A 19,650-nucleotide genomic window follows, 5' to 3' on the forward strand; every position below is an offset into this window, starting at 1 on the left:
CCCAGTACCTTCTACTGCCAGGAGTCCCAGTTCTCAGCTGCTCTTCCCCCACTTCTTCCCCCCCCCATCTTTCTGTGGGCCTGGTTGTCATTATCTGTGTATTTTCATCTATGTTTTATATCTGTCCTGTCTGTTCCTTGCTTCTCCCTCTCTGCACCTCAATTTTCTCACTTGTAAAACGGGGATAATAATAATAATAACAATCCGATCTTAGAGCTGTTATGAGTAAGCGTAGTACCGGGGCCACTGTGAGTTCCATGCAAAAGAGTTCCCTTATTATTGCTTTCAATATTTTAATCTCTCTGTTGGTATGTTTTTCTCTTTGTCTCCACCTGAGTTTCAAGCCTCCTCCCGCTCCCGGGTTCCTTTAGAAGACCGTACCCCGCCCGTGGCTTTCCCTGTAGGCATGAGGAAAGGCCTACCGGGGCCTCGGCTTCCCCTAAGCCTCTCCCTCTCCATTTCTATTCCAAACCCCAGGACTTCTGCCTGGGACAAGGCCTGGCTCCAGGCTCATAAGCGGCCACATCAAGTTCTGAATCCAGGAGTCCCCAGGCCCCAGCCCTTCAGGTCCGCGCTCCCTTCTCCCCAGGAGCCCGGGAGCTCAGCCTCTTCCTGCAGATGCAGCAGGCCCGACTCCCCGTCCCTCCGCCCCGCACTCTCCATCTCCTGCTCCCTCAGATCGGGGACCGGCCGGTCGGAGGGCCCAGGTACTCGCCCCCCGGGGCCCCAGTCAAGCCCCTCCTGCAATAGGCCACGCCCCCGGCGACCTCCCCGCGTCCCCACAGAGGCGGGTGCGGAGCGGGAGTGCGGAGTCCGGCTGTGATAAGGTGCCCCTGACGCCAGTCACCGTCTTCCCGCCAATAGACACTCCGCCTCCAGCCTCCCGGAGCCACTCCCGGGCGCCTGCCCCGGTAGGCGGGCCCACCGCCTAAGTCGGGCAGCGATAGGCTCTTGGGGACGCCAATCCCCGGCGGTCCTGCCCGTCTGCCAATAGGCCGGGAGCCTGCTCCGCAGAGGCTGCCGCGGGCTGCTGAGGAAACGGGTTCTGCGGGTCCGGCCGGGTAAGCCTTTTCCAGAAGCCCAGTGCTGGGATTGCGGACGTAGCTCGGACAGGAAACGGCGAGGCTTGGTGGGCTGGAGGCAGAGGGGCGGGGGGCTTCGTTGGGGCGAGCGTGCATTTTGCTTTGTTGGGGAAACTGAGTCGGGGAGGCGCAGGCTTCGGTATTGATCACCCATTGCATTCCTGCCGCCCTAAACCTGATTCTCGTCAGGCCCTACCTGTCCTGCTCACCCATCCGTTCCGTCCTTCCTGCTCTCATTAATTACCTCAGTCACTGATTTCCTCGTCCAGCCACTCACAGCACTCGCCCGTGAACACACTCATCCACCCATTACTTACACATTTCCTGAAGCTTCTGGTGTGCCCGCTTCGTGCTGGGCGATGCTGGTGACCACGCTGAGTCAGGCCTGAGCCCTGCCCTCAGAGCGCCGGGGTCAGGTGGGAGGTCAGCCCCACACATGGATGGGTAGGGCTGTGCAGAGCGTCTTTTCGGTTTGGTGTGGTCAGGAAAGGGAGGCCAGGGGCCATTAGAGATGGACCTTGGAGGACTCGGAGGTGCTAGGCAAAGGAGGAGGACAGCAGGGGTGGGGGTTGTTCAGCATGAACAAAAACGGGAGGCCTAGAGGAGTGCTGCTGTGTGGAGGCTGGTCACATCCATGTTACTGGGGGAGCTGTCAGGCTGGAAGAGGATGAAGAGGTGGGCAGAGGTCGGAATGAGGAGCTTGGACTTGGCTCTGGGATTGTGGACGTAGCTTGGAGAAGAAACAGTGAGGCTTGGTGGAGCTGGAGGCAGAGGTGGTGGGTAGCCAGGAGCTATGCAAGGCCTTGGAGCAGAGGAGAACTGGGCCATAGCTATGGCCAGAGATGGAATAATGAGGCTGGGGGCCAGCACCGCGATAGGGGACTTAGGAAGGAGCCCAGTCAGGAGACCGTGAAGCTTGTGTTAGATCAGAGGTCAAGAGGACAAGCAGAGATTCAAGAGGCAGAAAGACCAGGAAATGGGGCTTAATAGACTGTGGGACCCAGAGTTCTGGTCTGAGCGACTGGAGGGTGCTAGAGGCGTCCCTAAGATGGGGACAGGGAGGGGAGCAGGTTGGTGGGCGAGGACTGTTTCGGCAGGGATAAGCAAGTGTTTCCATGAACTGGAAGGAGCTGTGACTCAGGAACTGGACCGTCATGGCTCCCTCCCCAAGCATCGCAGGCCCTGACTCAGAAGTCACTTGGTGGGTGAATGAGGGTCTGAGGTGAGGGTCCCTTCCCCACTCCCTCAAGAAACTGTGTTTCTGCTTCTTCAGTCTCTCCCTTCCTTCCTTCTCGGGTAGCATTAAAAAATGTTCCATCATCTCTAAACACAGACACCATCAAGCTCCCTTGAATTATTTTTCATCCTTCTTATTGCTGGAAACTTGTGGTACCCTTTTGGCCCAATCCCTTGTCTTTCACTCCCTCCTCAACCCTCCTTTGGCCCTGCAAGGCCCTGGGCAAGTCCCCTCAGGACGCATCTCACTGCTGAGGCCTGAGGTTAACAGTTCGGTCTTCTGTGCCTCAGATCACTCCTTCCCGCCTGAAATTCCCTTTGCTTTACATTGGCTTCTTTCTTATTAGCTTTTCTCTCCAGCTGCTCCTTAGAACCCCCAGGACTCACCATTTACTGTCTACTTCCCCTCTCTGGAGACCAATGTCCTCAGGACTCTGTCCTGGCCCTCTGCCTGTACCACCTGCCCACTCTTCCTGGGAAGGTTCTAGTCCTTCAGTTGCAGGCAGAAGTGAGCACCCAGTCTGCTCTCTGACCCCCGCAACTTCCTGGATGCTCCCCCCCATTGTCGATGCTCCCCCCTCATTGTCGTACAAAGACCTGTTGATGAGTGCAAAACGGCACCTCACACCCTAGCCTCCTCCCAGTGGAGAGACAGCCTCTCTATCCACATGCTTCCCTGGCCACACCCAAATGTCAGTTTGGGCCCCTTGCTCTCCTGTAACCTTGGCTCCAAGTTCATTCAGTTCTGTTCGTCCCACCTGAGTCACAGGTCTGGGATCTGCCCCACCCCTTCTCCTGCTCCCTACCCCCATGGCTTCTGTGCAGCCCTGGTTTTATTTCCCCCGTCTATAGCCTTCTTTACTTCCAGGGTGCCAGTCTTGCCCTTTACAGCCCTTCCCCTAGCGTCCTGGCAGGCTCATTCGGTGCCTGAGCTGATCTCCAGCCCCCACCCCACATACACTTTGCACCCGAACTTCATGGCAGGCAGAGGCCTTGACCACACAACTAACATGTTTCTTCTGCCCAGCAAACTTGTGCTCATCCTTTAGGTCAAATTCAGATCACCTCTTCAGCGAAGTCCTCCCTGACTACCACAGATGGAGGCCATGACTTACTGTGTCTCTTCCCCTACCCACCCGAAGACCAGGATAGGACCCTCCTGAAGGCTGACCTTGGATAGAAATCTCCGCTCCAAACCAGGAAATGTGAAAGGGAGGCCTGTCGTGGTTGAGGGACCGAGTGGCTGACACAGCTAGGCAGGCTTTCCAGTTGTGGGTGTTCAGTTTGTTTATGACTTTCCAGTTGTGGGTGTTCAGTTTGTTTATGGTTTTGTTAGTTTAGTACCAGTTCTCTAGTAAGTTTAGGTCACTAGAAGCTTTGGAACCCAAGAGATGGGTTTTCTTTTCCTTGTCGGTTTGGAGCTGTGCTTGTAAAGGGGGGAGCTGAGAGCACGAGTCCCCTGCAACTCAACCTGGATTAAGTCGGTTAGTAGGGGAGTGTAGTTCCTCGGCACCCCAGAATCTAGGCAAGCAATATCGTCAGAACCCGGGAATTGCCGCGCCCCCTTCTGCTCTGCAGTTCCAAGTTTCTTGGTTCCCAGCATCTGAATCCGGTGCTGCCCCCTGGCGGGAGAATCCTCACCCTATTTGAGAGAGGCCAGAATAATTAAATACTTTTATTTACAAACAAAACCAAAAGGCCCCAGGAGGTGGGGCCAGGCCCGCGCCCCTGAGGCAGGGGCGGTGGCATCGGTGGCGCGCAGGTCCAGCGGTCAGGCTGGTTTCCCGCGCGCCTCCATTCCCAGGCTAGGGCTCAGGTTTTGGGACCCTGAACCGTCCCCAACGCGAACCCCCGATTTAAGGCACAGTCCGCCCCCGCCCGCCCGGCTCAAGCCGGAGGGGCCAGGAGCCCCTGGGGGGGCCCTCCTCCCATCCCTGGGCGCATTCATCACGGAGGCCGGCGTAAATGGGAACAAGAGGCCTTTAGTGTGCTCCCCGCAGCCCCCATGTCCCCGCGCACGTCTCCGCCCGCCCCTCAGGCCGGCAGCGTGGACCGCATGGACTCGCGCTCTGGGTCGCTGGGGGGTGCTGGGGCGGCGGGGCCCGGCGGGGTGAGGATGAGGCGGATGCGCTCCACGCACAGCGCCGAGGCCTGCCGCGTCTCCCGGCACAGCGCGGCCAGGCTCAGGAAGCCGTGCGGCAGGTCCTCCACCACGCGGAGCGTCACCGGCCGGTTGAGGCTGCGCAGTCGCCGCGCGAACATGACAGAGTCGTCCAGCATGGGGTCCAGCGCGCAGGCCTGCGGGGCCGGGAAGGTGCGAATTAGGCTCAGGTTGACGTGAGGGAAGGGGCGGACAGAGATGGGGGACAGGGAGGTGGGGCAGGGAGCGGAGAGGAAGTTTAACTGAGCGCCCCGTTGGCCCAGAGTTCCCTTCCCCAGACCCCACCAGCTTTTTCCTCCCCGAGTCTCTAAGCCCTGGCAGTGAGGCTGCCCCATGGCGCGCAATAGAATTGCCAGAGAATATGGCAGCGCTAGCGCTGACCCCCTTCCATCTTCCCGTTGGTGGGGGGCGTGGGGGTGGGGGGTAATATTCCTTCCTTGGTGGCACACACCTATCCGGCGGTTGCCTACCGTCCCAGCCTCCCGGGAGCTCTATACCCCAGTGCACCTGCGCTCCACCAGACTGTGCCCAGAGGGGTGCACCCACCCGCCCCGCACTTACCACGATGTGCACGGGAGGCAGACTCCGCAGCATGCTGTCTGGTGCCAGCAGTGGTGACATGAAGGGGTTCTTGACGATGGGCGAGCAGTAGATGGGCATCCGTGCGGCACCATGGCTTGAGCGCCTTGGATGGAACCCCTCAGGGAAGGCTGCGCTGACTCCTTGGTATCTTTGGTCTTTAGAACTTGGCTCATCTTGGGCCTGGGCATCCTCTGGTATATCCTCAGATCCCAGTAAGAAGTTTACATCAGAGGACTTGGAGGGGCCGAGTGACTCAGCTGACAGTGACAGCTCAGTATTGCCTGATGTCTCAGAGCTCCTCAGACTCAGGTCATGCAGGGTCAGGTTCTTGAGGGAGTCGGTGCCCAAGGGCCCCTCAGGCTGGGCCAGCGCTGCCTCAGACACGCTGCGGCGCATTGGCTCTGCAAGAGGAGCAGGACCAGGGTCTGCTGGAGCTTCAGACAAGCCTAGCTCTGTTGGTTGGGTGTGTGGTGGCTGGCAGGGAAGGTCATGGCAGGGCAGTGGCCTCTATAGAGGAGGTGCTGCATTCTAGGGTTGCAGGGCCTAGAGTGTTCCCCAAATTCCCTCCTGGGATGATTAGGAGCCCCAGGCTACAGTTTCAAGGGGTTTTGAACCCTTAATCATGCATGACTATGACACCTATGTGGTCCTGGTGGTGGAGCAGAGTCCCAGTGGAGGGGTGTGTGTGGTGACTGGGAAGGGTGAGTACAAGTCATTTTACCGCTGGGAGCCTCAGTTGCCTCCTCTGTACAAAGGGGATAAAAATAGTCCTTATCTCACAGGAAGCAGTGCAGACTCAGTGGGATTAGGCACTGCTCCCCGGGGGGAGGTCATAATAGTTCAGTGTAGTTTATTAATGCTTTATTCCCAGGCCTGCTACCTGCTTCCAGCCGCCTCCCTGCCCTAGACAACGTTTTATAGCCACTTGACACAAAGGGTGTGAACAGATCAAAGAGGTGTAAGCACCCACATGGCTTAAAAGGAGGCTCTGATCACACAGAGCTGAAGAGTCTTGGGGGCCTACTCGACTCCCAGTGATCCCACACCTATAGCCACACTGATCTCAAATTTCCATCATGTTGTTCATCCCTTTTCATAGTTACCAGGCAAACAACTGCCCAAAAGATGTTAGAGATGCTCTCCTGGCCCACCTGGGATGCCCCCCGGCCTCTGCTCCATCTATTTTATCAAGTCCATGCCATTCACCACAAGGGCCACCCCTGTCTCTTCCAGTCATTTCACTTGTCTTTATACATCCACAGGGCAAAACGCAAGACCACAGCAGAACAGCTGCGTAAGCGCAATGACCAGAACTGTGCCTAGTCACGGGGCAGCCTTCGGGGTACAGACCAAGAGCACTTGCTGTGTGCCAGGGGTGTGCCACGTAGTCCTCCCAACAAACTTCTGGGCAGGTGTTGTTACTGTACCCATTTCTCAGAGATGCAAAACCAGGCTCACAGGTCCTGTTACCCGCCCACCACACCTAGGGAGAGCAAGCACCTGGCACGGTGAGGGAGTGGCCTGGTGTGTGCTTGCAGGGGCTGCGCTGGTCACTTTATCCTACAAGGAAGATCCAGTGCTCAACGGTCCCTGTGCCTAAAATTCCAACCCCTTTTCATTGTTTTTGTATTAGTTTTCACCCATTGGAACAGCCCAACATTTCAAAACTTAAAATGCATTCAATTGGAACACTTTTCAGAAAAAGGGGAATGTGCTAGAGATAGAAAATAAGTTGAGGTAGCTGTGCTTGAAGATCGTTTAACATGTACAAAAATGGCGTGGAAAGAGGGCTCCCTGGTTGGAAGTGACTTTCAGCCGCTTGAGGGTCTGCCACCCACCCAGGGCTAGGGGTCTCTTTGGTTTCCGCAGTCTGTCCAGGCAGCTGACCTCCCACCCCAGGCTCCTCCGCCAGCCGTTGGGGGTGGGTATTAACCTCTGTGCCTCTGTTAGAAGTCAGGAGAGAATCTAGGAGGGCTGGACCCCACCTGAGTGTCCAGGCGATTTGGGCGGCGTTCTGTGGACTGATAAACAGGACTTGGGGGGCAGGGACTTCTGAGTCACTCCCCAAGGTGCCTGTCAGGGACAGGCTGTTTGGAAAGCTAAATCTTGTAGTTGCTAGACCTCTGAGATGACTGGAGGAAGCAAAAGTCCCAGAATTTCCAGGACTTCTGGACTGTGGACTGTGCTGGAAGAGCTAGGCTTCATCCAGAGCAGGCTGGGTAGAGGGCAGGGTCAGGAAGGGGATCTCTGCTCCCCTGAGGACCCCCACGACTTTGGTATACCAGGCTGTCCCTCCGGCCACCCTGCTGGGTGCATGAGGGGAGGGCATCTCACCTGCTACGGGCACTGGGTCCTTGTGGGACTTTTGCCCACTCATCTCCAGGAAGGAGTTGAGCCAGGAGGAGGCGCCCATGCGGAGGTCTCGCAGGAGCAGGGCTGTGTCCCGCCGCACCAGCCCCATCATGCCCAGTGCCTTTTCCTCTGAGTCAGCTTGGTCCTCTGTCTCCCCACCTGCAGAGTGCATGTGGAGGGCCCAGTCTCAACAACCAGAATGTCAGCCACCAGGAGCCCAAGCACAGCTGATGGCTTCAGCAGGAACAAGGAGGTTCAGTCCTCCCTCACCCCTGGCCCTGCAGGCCCCAGGCCCTGGCACCCCCTAGCCTAGGGGCATGGGCCTTACCAGCATAGGCGCTGACACATCTGGAGAGCACGCTGAGGGGCAGCAGGGGGTCCATGAGGCTCAGCAGGCGGGAGGGAGAGGCAGTAGACTGCAGCATCGTGGCCGGGTAGGCTGCCATGACGCCATCTGGCATGCGCACCCCATAGGCTGCTGCCCGAAGGGACACGGTGAGGCAGAGGTTACCACCTGCGCTGTCCCCCGCGAGGCATATCCGCTCTCCTGTTGAGCCTGGTGTGGAGGGGCGCGGTCATGTTGGGCAGGGAGGAACTTGAGCCCTGGGCCAGGAGTGCTGGCCTCCCAGACACCCCAAGGTCTAGCCAATGCCAATTTTAGAGAAAGGGTAACTGAGGCAGGGATTTGGACTCCTTTGAAGGACAGTGGTGGGAGGATCCGAAGAGCATGGAGAGAGGAAGCTTGGGAGGCTGGACCCAGAAGCAAGAGGACAGTGGGAAAGGAGAGACAAGGGGCATGTCTGGGGGAAGGGGCACCGAGGAAGGTCAGGGTTCAGTCTGACAGCACGGACAGAAAGACTGGGCCACAGGCCTGTGTCCTATGGCCCCAGTGGGCTCGGTGCCTCCCCACATGTGAGAAGTGGGAGGTTACAGGAGCTTGAGGAAAGGGCCGGAAGCGGGTAGGGCAGGGGGCTGGCAGTGCAGGTCAGCAGGGATAGAGAAACAGGACTGTCTGGGCTAGAAGTGGGGTGCAGGGGTGGGAAGGGGTAAGTGCTGAGGTGGCAGGTCTGGTGAGCAGTGGGGAGAGGGAGAAGTGTGGAGGCAGGAGAGGGTGTGGAGGTGTCAGGGCAGGACCTGGAGTGCTGGGGGCTGGGCTCACCCAGGAGGGCACAGTGCTTGATGGCCCAGCAGTAGGCGAAGAAGCACTCCTCCAGCGCTCGGGGGAAGGGTGCCTCGGGGGCCAGGGAGTAGTCGATGGAGAGGATGGGGGCACCCAGCTCCTGGGCCCAGCTCTTGAGGTAGGGCTCGTGGGATTTGGAGGTCTGGGCCACGAAGCCGCCACCGTGGATGTGTATCACCAGGGACGGAGAGCGGGGCACCTGCTGGGGGCGTGGTCGCAGCTCCAGGCCCCGAGGACTCTCAGACTTCACCATACTGTTGAGTGCCTCACTGTCCTGGGGGTGAGGAAGGCGAGGGGGGTGAAGCTGGGATGATCTGCCTGGGGACCCACCCCCACCCCCACACAGGGGTCGAGCTCAGAGGCAGGAGCGGGGCAGGTGTGAGGAGTGAGAGGTGGGAGGGCAGGGAGGATGGCAGCACGAGGAAGGGGGAGCCTTGGGTGGGGCTGTCCACTCCTCGGCTCTGGGCCTGTTCATGGTTGAGGCTGGGCCCTACCTGTCCTTCCCGCAGGTCGTAGGAGATGAGTCTGACGAGGACAGGCCCTGGGCCCGTATGGGCCAGGGGAGGTGAGATGGTGACTGTGAGCTTGGGGTCAGAGGTCAGCGGCATTTCAAAGGCCTCTGGGGGCAGGCTGAGCAGGCGGCTTACCCTCACGGTGGCTGATGCCATGTTTGCTAGAGACTGGTGGGAGGGAACAGAAGGGGTGCTAGGGAGGGGATGCTGGCAGGGAATCCCCCACACCTTCCCACTGAGCTCCAGTCTTTCCTCTCAAGAGCTTTCCCTGGGCTTGCAGTCCGGCAGAGACCTGTGTGGCCTTGGATGGTTTCTGGGTCTCAGTGTCCCCCATCTTGTGATTACTTGGGGCCCTTCTCGGGCCTCACACTCACCGACAGCACTTCAATCTCAGTGATATTCCAGAAGGCTTTCCAGAAGTGCACATCCAGGTTCTGTGTGATCCGCTCAAACTCAGCCCCACGCAGCTCCGGGTCAATGGCAAAGCGGCCGCTGGTGAAAAGGGAGCTGGCGGTGACACCTGGGGGTCAGGAAGAGTGTTAGGGAGCCCAGCTGGTCAGGCTGGTGGGGCAGGGTTGCGGGGGCAGAAGGGAGGTGAGGTGCAGGCGGGCCCCTGCCGGGACTCACTGATGCCGATCTCGTTGCGTTTGTAGTGCTCCCCGAAGGACACCAGCCCGATGGAGATGGTCTGCAGGAATGGCCGGATGGCGGGGGTGAACTGCAGAGAGATGCCGCTGCGTCACCCACGCCCGGGGAGGGCGGGGCGGGCAGGAGTGAGGGGCAGACGTGGAGTGCGGTCATCCCACAGCTTTAGTGAGCGCCTACTGTGGGCAGGCACTGCTCTAGGGCCTTCCTGGAGCTGCTGCTGTCGAAGGGAAGACACCAAATAAAGACATCTGTAGGGTAATGGCAAGTAATGACTGATGCTTTGAAAGACACTAGGTGGAGGTGACTTGAAAGGTGACGAGGGGCCATGCTGCTTGGACCTGAGGAGTGTGACTGAGCGAGGAGGGCGGCTCCTGCAGAGACAAGGGCTCTGCGGTGGCCCAGCTTGCGTGGATAACATAAGGGAGGGTGCCAGGGAGCCTGGGGAGAGGGGCAGGGGGTGAGCTCAGAGAAGCAAGGGGGTCACTCAGGACTGAGAAGTTTGGGGTTATTTCAGATGTGGGCGGTGCCGCTGGAGGTGGTGAGCCGGGAGTAACATGATGCAGGGGTTTCCTGAAAGTCATGAAGACAGAGAGGTGAGGCGAGGAAGACAGCAGGAGCATCAGAAAGACAGGAACAGGCCAGAGACAGATGGGGACAAAGATCCTGAAGTGGAAAGAGCAAGCAGGGAGAGTGTCTGAGGCCCAGAGATGAGGACAGGAAGCAGCCACAGAGGAATGGGGAGACAGTGTCAGAGAGGAGGCCTAAGAGACAAGGAGGGACAAGGTCAGAGAAAAAAAGCCACAGGCAAGGGGCCAGCACGGTTCTGTTCTTTTAACAGATACCAATAAATGCTGTGTGCAGAGCACTGTGCTGGGGCAGGGGTTGAGCGAGACCCCACAGGGAAGAACTCTGCTCGAGGGCTGACATTTTACAGGGGAGGCTCTCCTGCAGCACAACACGGCCCTGCCCCTGGCCGGGGGCCCAGCAGGTCAGAGAGCACGGGGGTGCCTGGCCATTGTGGCTGGGCTCCTGGATCAGGAGGTCCTGGAATCTCTTTCCTCTGACTCCAAGGTCACGGCCAGGACAGGGAGGAGCCGGCTGGCTCAGTATTTGTGGGTTCAGCTCAGGTGAGGCGAAGTTCCCAGGAACACGCAGGCTGGGTTGGTGAGCACAGGGTGGCCCGCAGGAAAATGTGGAAAAGTAGGATGGGATGGGGGGCTGAGACCCCGCCAAGCTCAGTTCTCACTGGGGTGGAAGAGACCCAGAGAAGGTCTGAAGGGTTACAGGGTCACCTGGCTCCAGATACTCCTGCTGGGATTCCCTGATGCTGCTGGGGACTGGGGAGCTAGTGACTGACCCCAGACTGGGGCAAGTTGGACCTCTGCTTTGACCCTGGCACCCTATGCCCCCCCCCCCCATTCTGAATCCTCAAACTCCTTTTCCTATAAGTCTGATTGAGGGCCTCCGCACCGTCTTCCTCTCAGTGCTGGGAGGAGTGTGTCCCCCTGAGGAGGTCTGGGTGGGTCACGGGTAGGAGAGGGCCTGCACTGGGGATCCAGGCCCCAGTTCAGGGAGGAAAGGGGCCAGGTCAGCAGGTCTTCCTCACTGTCACTGCCCCCAGCATGAAAATCCTACAGCTCCTTAGGTGAGTCACAAAGCCTGCTTGCAGGCCTGTGTCCAACCCAGCAGCTGTAGGCCCCCTCCCCTTGAGAAAGGAACCTCTTTAAAGTGGGGTTGGCACCTTCCTCCTTCCCTTGAAGGCATCTGGTGAGGATGACTAAGTGTGGTGTGCTCTTTGAGAATATGCTGACTACCCCTGGGGGCGAGGGGGTCTCGTTTCAAATGACCTCAGGGGTCAGATAGGTCATATAAAGGAGTGAGTTAATCTCCTGAGTGTAGGACAACAGGGAATATTGGGGATCCTGGTATAAAAAACTATGCCAAACTGTAGATATTTTCCTTCACTGTGGAGCTGGCCTAGGGGACCCCAAGTTTGAGACCTCGGGTGCAGCTCTGGCTGAGCTCCATCACATCCCCTTTTGGCCTCTGCTGTTTTGTGTAGCTGGCAGCACTGAGCACGGGCGGGGGGGGGGGAGGGTCACTCCACTCCCCAAATGGGCCAGTGTAGAAGCCACGGCTGCCTTTTCCTGGATCCTGGAGGGACTGGACAGGGACTCACCTGGAAGCCGAGGCAGCGGCCATAGAAGCAGCCCTTGTGCAGCGTGACATACTCGCGTAGGAAGTCAGCGATGAGCCTGTCGTCGCCCTCGAAGAAGAGCCCCCTGTGCTGGTTGGTGGTCAGAAGGCGCTGGGCATAGTAGGCCAGAGCGCGGAGCTGGGTGAGGGCAGCCAGGTAGGCCTCGAGTTCGGCCAAGTTGTGGCTGGTGCGGAAGAAGATGCTGCGGCGGTTGTTGGCCACGTAGCGGGATTTGTGTAGCAGGTGTGCCAGGCAGCAGCGGGCTGTGTGCACCAGGCTGCGGTACCCGTTGGCGGGCGTCTCTGCATCCAGGTCAAAGAGGTGGGCCACTCCCAGCAGGTGGGCCAGGATTGGCTCCAGGCCCAGCGCCTGCTCCCGAATACCCGCAAAGACACTGGAGAGCCGCCGTGCTGTCTCCCCAGGACCTTGGCTTGAGAAGAAGGCCATGTTGTCCTCCGCCAGAGTCACCAGCGACTGTGTCATGGTGTGTAGGTCCATGCTTTGAATGAGCAATGAGGCTGTGGGCAGTAGGAAGGCCTGTCAGGCAGGACTGCATCACACCTTGCTCAAAAGGGATCCAGGAGTCCAGGCCCCCAGCCCCTCCTCCCTCAGAACCCAGAGGTCACCTCATCTCCAGGGCTGGAGTCTAGCACACCATCCCTTTCCTTCCCTAGGACCCATGAATCCGGGTAACCTGAGGGTATTCTCCCTCAGGAGTTGGGGTTTGATCTCTAGCTCCCTCCTCCCTCAGACCCGTGAGTCTCAGACCCAGGAGTCCCTTGCTCTCCTACTCGTACAGAAACTTGCTCTTCCTGGCCTTCTCCCCTCTCTTCAACCTAAGAGTCTAGTCTCCTCAGCCCACAGAATCTGGCTCGCTAACTGCAGCTCTTCCCCCCACCGCCTTTTTTCCTTCCAGGGACCCAAGAGTTCAGACATCGGTCTCCACTCACTCTCCCGGGGCACAGGTCTCCTCCCTGGTTCCTAGAATCTGAGTTGTTCTTCTCTCTTAGACCCAGGTGTTCAGGCCCCCATTGTACTTCCTTCCCAGCCCCCCCCAGGTATCACCTCCAGGCCTTCTTGGGAGTGCTCAGCCCTCCATGCCCGTCCGCCTGTGGTGTCCTAGCACCTGGTCCAAGGCCAGGTCTCTTCCAGTACACAGGCGCTCATAATTCTAGACTAAGACCGAGGAGACACTCCTGCCCTCTCCTGTTCCTCAAGTCTGGCTTTGGAACTCCCTGCAAACTCCAGTATCCTCTCTGGTCCTCTGTAGGATCTCCGAACTCCCTCTTACTCCTCCACATCTGCGTTCCTTGACCTTTCAGCTGGTCCACTTGACTTCGATTTCATGGGCCAACCCTGTCCTGCTGCCTAGAACGCAGCACTCATTCCCGCCACTGGCCGTGAGCTTGCTCTGTGCCACACCCTGTGCTAAGAGCATCCTGTGTGTTTGCTCAGGTAGCCCTCGCTAACCCGCCGTCCCAGACTCGTCTGGGTTCAAGTTTCAACTATTATTGGTGGCACCCCCATTTTACAGGAGAGAAAACTGCTCAGAGGTATTAAGTAAGGAATTGAAGGTTGCACTGAAAGTGGAAGAACAAAATTCAAACCAGATCTCTGGATCCAGAGCCTTGACCTAGGCTGGTCTCCCTCCCAGGAATTTGGAAGCTGGGCCTCTAGCTCTGACCCTCAAAAACCTGCCCTGGACTATGCTTGACTCCCCACTTCAGGATCCCTGTCCTGTCATCCAAGTCCTGGACAAGCTGCCCTGGCCACTCTGGTGGGACTATCACCCTCTGTTCCACAAACTTGTCCTTCTTGAATTTGACCCAGCACCTTGCCTGGCTCCTGACCCCTCAGAAGAAGAGTCCTCTCCCTTCTAGGCCCTGGGGTTCGGCAACGGCCTTGGCAGTCTCAGCAGGCCATGCACTCACCCCTCCCAGGCCTCTTCGGAGCTCCAGGCTGGGTCTGCTGGCTGGTCTTCTGCTAGTGTCAGTAACAGGCTGGGGCCATAAACTGGGGGCGGAGCCAGCCTGCCCAGGGTGTGGCCACCAGCTCCACCTCCCACCCAGAAAGGACAGTGAGAACCACGTGCTGTAAACAGAGCTTGGAGTCCAGCTCCCTGACCCCTTCCAGCTCAACTGGGCAGCCAAATCCTAGGAGTCCTGGCCCCAGTCTCCTTCCACCCTCGGAGCCAGGAGTCCAGGCTCCCAGTCCTGAACAAACTGTCCTCCCACCCAGCCGTGCTGCCTCCCTCTCCCCAGGGTAGATTCAGGGAGCAAAGGCCTAGTGACCTCAGCTCCCGTCCCCAGGGCTGCCCTGGCACAGTCCGCCCCAGCTGCTGGGGGGAGAAAGAGAGTAGCCAGCTCTGCTTATCCCTCCTGGGAGGACAAAAGCCAATTAAGGGCAGTGCCAAGCTCAGCCAGGGCCTGAGGCACAGCTCCTGCTGTCTGTGTGTGGTGTTCTGACGCTGGGACCCTGTACCTGCCACTTACCCTTCACAGCCCATCCTGCCTTGACTGCCACCCCCACCTCCACCTAAGAGACCCTTACCTGTTATCCTATGTGCTCCATGCCTGGCCAGCTCTTTCGGCAACTCCTTAAAGAGGCACGCCCTAACTGTCCACCCCATCTGAGATACCAGCCCACCCCATCATTATTCTCATACCTGTTGTTCTTCCTAGAATTTTACACATTTGCAATTACACATGTGTGTGTTTGTCTTGCCCCGGGGGCAGAACCAGGCTTCAGGGAGCTGTGAAGTTTATAGGTGTGGAGGTGGGACTCTAGGGAGCAGGAAATAAAACCTCAAGCACAAAATTGGGCACAGGGCCTCTGAAGGAAGAATCCAGTGCAGATAGCCTGGGGGCCTTCACCACCTGTTTGGCGGTAGGACAAGCAGCTGCTTCTTCCCCAGAGGGTGGGGAGTGGCCCCAGGGCCCAGCAGGGGTCACCATAGAGTAGGTGCTCAGCAAATATTAAAAAGTAGGAAATTGGGAGGCATGAGAGTGAGGGGAGAAGTGGATGCCTGGGAACTTGGGAGAGGACCACCCCTCCCTGTGGCCAGTGGCCAGATGGATGGATGGAAAGACAGCTACAGGCTTAGTGGCTGTGGCAGTGGAACTGGTCCAAGCCACTCCGAGGGATCCTGAGGGGGCTGGGTTCCTTATCTGGAAAGGGCATTTGGCCCCCCTGGCTCCCCAGGGTGGGTGCTGGTGCTGCCCTGGTGCCATGCTTTGGGGTTCTCACTCGGCCTCACTGAAAGGTCATTTTTCTCTGTGACCCTTACTACCCGCTACCTCACCATCCAGTTCACTATCACAAATGCGCTATGTGCGCTGGCTCACTCACTGGATTGTAGCCCCCCAGGGAAGGCACTTTGTTTTACTCAGTGCTGTGCCCCTGTCCCTGCGCAGTGCCTGGCACACACCCAGCACTTGCTATTTATTGCGTGAGGTGTGGTTTCCCACTTTCTAGAGCTGCTCTCATTACTTGCTGTCTATGGGTAGGGGCCTTGGTGAAGATGAGGATACCAAAGAGACTTGCAGAGAGCATTGGGCACAGGCTGAATGCCATTCCCTCATTGAGTCCAGGGCCTTGTCCTTTGCCCTGATCCAGGCAGCTCCCTGGGGCCTATGCCGGATGGAGCCAGGAGGAAGGGATGCTGAGGGGGCCAGAGACTTGCCAAGAATCCCAGGCAGAGGGCACTGGGGCAGGGGCAGGCTCACAGGGGCCTGGGGCAGGACTGGGGCAGAGGTAGAGCTGAGGGATCCTGCTGCCTGAGTACCAGCCCTTTGCCCTAAAGAGCCAATGGTCAGCTGGACTCTGCCTGGACTCGGCCCCCAGGGACTGAGCCATGGGGAAGGAAGGGGGCGGGTGGGAAGGAGGAAGGGTGAGGCTGGGGCCTCTGAAGGGGATGGGCCTGGGGCCAATGCAGGCGGGGACTGCTGCGTGCCAGGTACTGTTCCCTTTATATGGCGGATGGGAAGTAACTCATTTCATCCTTCCCAAAAGGGACTATCGTCATCCCCTTTGGCAGATGAGAAAACATACACAGAGGTGACATGACCGCCTGGGGTCACGCAGACAGCCAGCATGGGGCCGCCGGTCTCCGCTGTGCTTCTGTGTGTATCTGTGTTCACTCCTTCCGTCATGTCTCAGCTGTGCGTGTCTTTGAAACTCTCACATGCACACATGTATGTAGATGAGCGTCACGCTGAGAGCCCTGGCCTGTGCTTATGAGTGGGTGTGTCGACATTTGTTCTGTCTTTGTTTCTGTATTTCTTGGTATGTCTGCAGGCATGTTTGTATGCGTGGGTCGCGGCCTGTTTCTCAGCCTGGGAGTATATCAGTATCTGTGCCTCTGCTTCTCTCGGTCTGTGAGACTGTGTGGACACGTGTTTGGATGTGTCCACACAAATATACCCATATTTGTGTGTATCCTGCTCTCCAGGCGTGTGTGAAGCATTTCTTCTCATCTGCACAAGCTAGAATCCAGGGCATCCCCCGTCCCCTGCCGCACCCTCCCACCCCCACCAATCCATCATGTGGTCCTGTCCACTGTAACCCCTAGAAACCTCTGGTGCCTGGCCCTTCTCCCCACCACTGCCCCCTCATCTGGAGGATTGTCAAGACTCTGATTTTGCTCCCTTCTATGATCTCTTCTCCACACGGCAGCCAGAGGATCCTTCTAATACATAAATCTGGTCCCACACTCCCAGCCCTTCCTCATTCCACTCTTGCCCTCAGGGTAAAGCCCCAAGTCCTGGATGTGACCTCCCCAACCAGGACCCCTGCCCGACCAGTCTCCTCTCTTCTTCCCCACTTTCTAAGCTGCCTCTGCCCTGTCATGGGCCGCTTCCTTGGGCCTCAAGGTCGCCGCTCCCCTTGCGCAGCAGGCAACACGTGCTCATCCTTGGGCCCAATGTCACCTCCTTGAGAAGTCTCCCTCTTACATTTTCTCAGGATACATTTTCTCTAGTGTTTATCACAGTTTATAGGCATATCTGATTCGTGAAATTATTTGATTCATGTCTGTGTCCCCAGCTCAACCACAAGTCTGTCCTCATCACTAAAGAGCCCAGGCCCAGCCCAAGTAAGTGTTCACGGGGTATCTATTGGGTAATCTGCGCAACTGGAGCCATTTGGGCCCAGAATCAAGGTTGGGGCACATAGTAGTTTGAGTTGACACGTTCCCTGCCTCAGAAGGCTGGGGTGGCCATCTCTGCTCTCACTGGCTAGATATGGAGTAGCCAGTGAGCTCACTCCCTCAGAACCTCAGTGTCGTCACTTGGGAAATGGGGTGATCATAATGACACTAGCATCATCCGATTACTGCCAAGATCAAACTGATGACTGGGACTGCTCCAGTCAGCCTGGATGCCCTTGGGGCAGCGGCAGAGTCTGATTCACCCTACGGAGCCTGGCATCAGGGCAGGGCCTCAGGAAATGACAGGCAAAGCTGCGTGCGGGGGGAACGTGCCTGTGAGTGGGTGGACCCCAAGGTTTGTGAGTAGGACTGGTTCAGCCCTGTGCAGGGAGCCTTACCTAAGAGGATTCTGACTCCTCACAACAACCCCAAGGGCAGCATCCCCATGTTATACTTCATGCATTCCTTCATCTATTAATCTGATAAAATATTACAGTGCCATCGTGCCTGGCATACCCGGCTCTGGAAATGTGCGATAAACAAGGCAAACAAATCACTGCTCTTAGGGTACTCACTCTCTAGTGGGGAGTACCAGTAATAAAAATCACTTCTCCCGAGGGCTTGCTGTGTGCCAGCCAAACACACTATACTCATTCAAGCCTCACAATAGCCCCACAGTCAGGTACCCTATCATTATGCCCAGAAAGGTGACACAGGGATGTAGGGTCTGTCACCCAGTGCACCAGAACTCCTAGCCTGAGGGACAGGTCTCCAAAGACCTTATTTTAACCAAGGTCTGTACTACCTCTGGGCACGGTCCTGCCACTTAGGCTGTGTCTTGTCATGAATGCCCTGAGGCCCCAGTCTGAGCTGGGAGCCCTGTCTAGTTTGTTGGAACCAAGTTCAATGTAATCCTTGGTTAATTACACAGCCATTGACAGGGAGAATGCTGAGTTTGGGGTCTCTGGGCCCTGGCTCTATATCAGTTTGTTTCCTACCCAGGAACTCCCACTGGTTCTCACTTAGATTGACTAAGTATTCAAAACCAAGCAAGGACTTAATGTGTGACCCTGCCTAAGGCTTAAGGCAGCTGTCAGTCTTTCTCCAGCCTGTTGAGATCTGTAAATAACTGGGCACCCTGGGGAGCCTAAGTAACAGCCCTCCCATCTTTTCCAAGGGACACATGGTGGCCCAAAGCCAGCTCCGGGGAGTGGGGGGGGGTTCAGGAAGTTAGGCCCCAGGGTAGTTGGGTTGAGGCAGGTGGACTGACAGTAAATGGCAAATGGACTGAATAAATAAAGGAAAGACTAGACTTTTCCGATTTGTACTGGCTCTGCTGCACACACACCCCCTCCCGCCCCAGGGCACCCCTTCCTCCTACCTGTCCCTGACTCACCCCTAAACTGCCCCTGTGAGACAGACCTAAACCACTTCATTATTCTCTCAAGTGCTGGAGGATGATAAACTACGCTGGGATCATTCCCCATGTGGGACACACTGATGTTGCCCACGGTCACACAGCGAGGATGAAGTCCGAGCGGGCACCCTGGTCCAGGAAACTCCCGGCTCCACTCCCAAGGCAGCACAGGGGCTTCGGGTCGTCCCTCTGCCCAGAGGGGTTATTCCGCCCTCACATCACCCCCTTCTCACAATGGATCACCCCGCAAGCCCCGCAGCGCCGCCACGGGCCAGCCCACGGCCCCCCACTCCTCGTGGCAGTGGGTGGGTCCATTCAGTCCCCGGCTCCCCGCAGGATGTTGAAGGTTCCTTCCGGCAGCCCCAAGCGCGCTCACCTTTGGCCTTGACTTTTCGCCAAAGGCGGGGGTGACGTCTCTTGGACCCCTCTTTCACCCTCTTCGAGACCGGGGCCTCGGCGGGCCGCGTTCCCGGGGCCGACTCCATCAGGTCTCCGCGGTGTCCGCGCCGGGGCCGCCGCAGTCGCCAGCCCCGCCACCGCCAGCGCCAGCGCCACCGCCGAGCCCCCATGCGGCCCAATCCCGCGGCCGCACCGCCCTGGGCCCCGCCCCCCGGCGGCCGGGTGCTCGCCAGCCCGACCGACCGCCTGGCCCCGCCCCTAACCGCTAGGGCCTAGGGCCTGGCCCCGCCCCCCGCGGGCATTAAAGGGCCCGCCACCCACCAAAAAAATGCAGCCCCAGAGGCGGCGAAAAGCGTCCTTCGGGCAGGACAAGTGGGGCATCGCGCGGGAGGAGGGAGGTCAACTGTACAGGGAAGCCTCCATCTTCTCGCGTGTTGGGGCTCCGCTTTGCCTTCACACTCACCTTCCCACGCAGGGATCCCCTAGAACGCGACCTGGCGCGCCCGCTGGAGCGGGGCAGAGCGGGGCGCCGGCGAGCCTCCGCCGGGAGGGGAAGGATGCGCCAGGTCCTCGAGCAATTGAAGGCCGGGGCGGGCGGGCGCTGGGGCGTGGCGCTCTGCAAGCCGTTGGGTGGAAGCCCACCTTCTCCTCGCCTAGTGTCTCGGAGTTATCTTACTGCTCTTTTCCCCCGCCTTTTCCCTCCCCCGCTTGAGAGGAAGGCTGGGGGGCGGGGGCGGG

The 19,650-nt window shown here is 58.3% G+C and overlaps 1 protein-coding gene across 1 annotated transcript; it reads right to left on the bottom strand.

The window, feature by feature from the left end:
- Window positions 1-4,352: 4,352 nt before the first annotated feature.
- On the bottom strand, window positions 4,353-19,037 carry LIPE (lipase E, hormone sensitive type). Its single transcript, XM_037516689.2, has 10 exons — window positions 18,890-19,037; window positions 11,933-12,468; window positions 9,733-9,823; window positions 9,480-9,625; window positions 9,088-9,273; window positions 8,573-8,867; window positions 7,742-7,969; window positions 7,396-7,572; window positions 5,041-5,462; window positions 4,353-4,616 (listed from the first exon to the last, which is right to left on the bottom strand). The coding sequence occupies exons 1-10, from the start codon at window positions 18,996-18,998 to the stop codon at window positions 4,353-4,355; spliced, it is 2,454 nt and encodes an 817-aa protein (XP_037372586.1). The 5' UTR covers window positions 18,999-19,037.
- Window positions 19,038-19,650: the final 613 nt, after the last annotated feature.

This window comes from Talpa occidentalis, unplaced genomic scaffold (assembly GCF_014898055.3).
Source record: "Talpa occidentalis isolate TD23 unplaced genomic scaffold, MPIMG_talOcc4v2.1 talOcc4.17, whole genome shotgun sequence".
Taxonomy (NCBI): domain Eukaryota; kingdom Metazoa; phylum Chordata; class Mammalia; order Eulipotyphla; family Talpidae; genus Talpa; species Talpa occidentalis.

Coding starts and splice junctions, on each gene's coding strand:
- LIPE (XM_037516689.2), bottom strand. CDS start 18,998: ATGGAGTCGGCCCCGGGAACGCGGCCCGCCGAGGCCCCGGTCTCGAAG. Junction 9,626..9,732: donor ACGCAACGAGATCGGCATCA/GTGAGTCCCGGC, acceptor CCTGACCCCCAG/GTGTCACCGCCAGCTCCCTT. Junction 4,617..5,040: donor TGCCTCCCGTGCACATCGTG/GTAAGTGCGGGG, acceptor CCGGCCCCGCAG/GCCTGCGCGCTGGACCCCAT.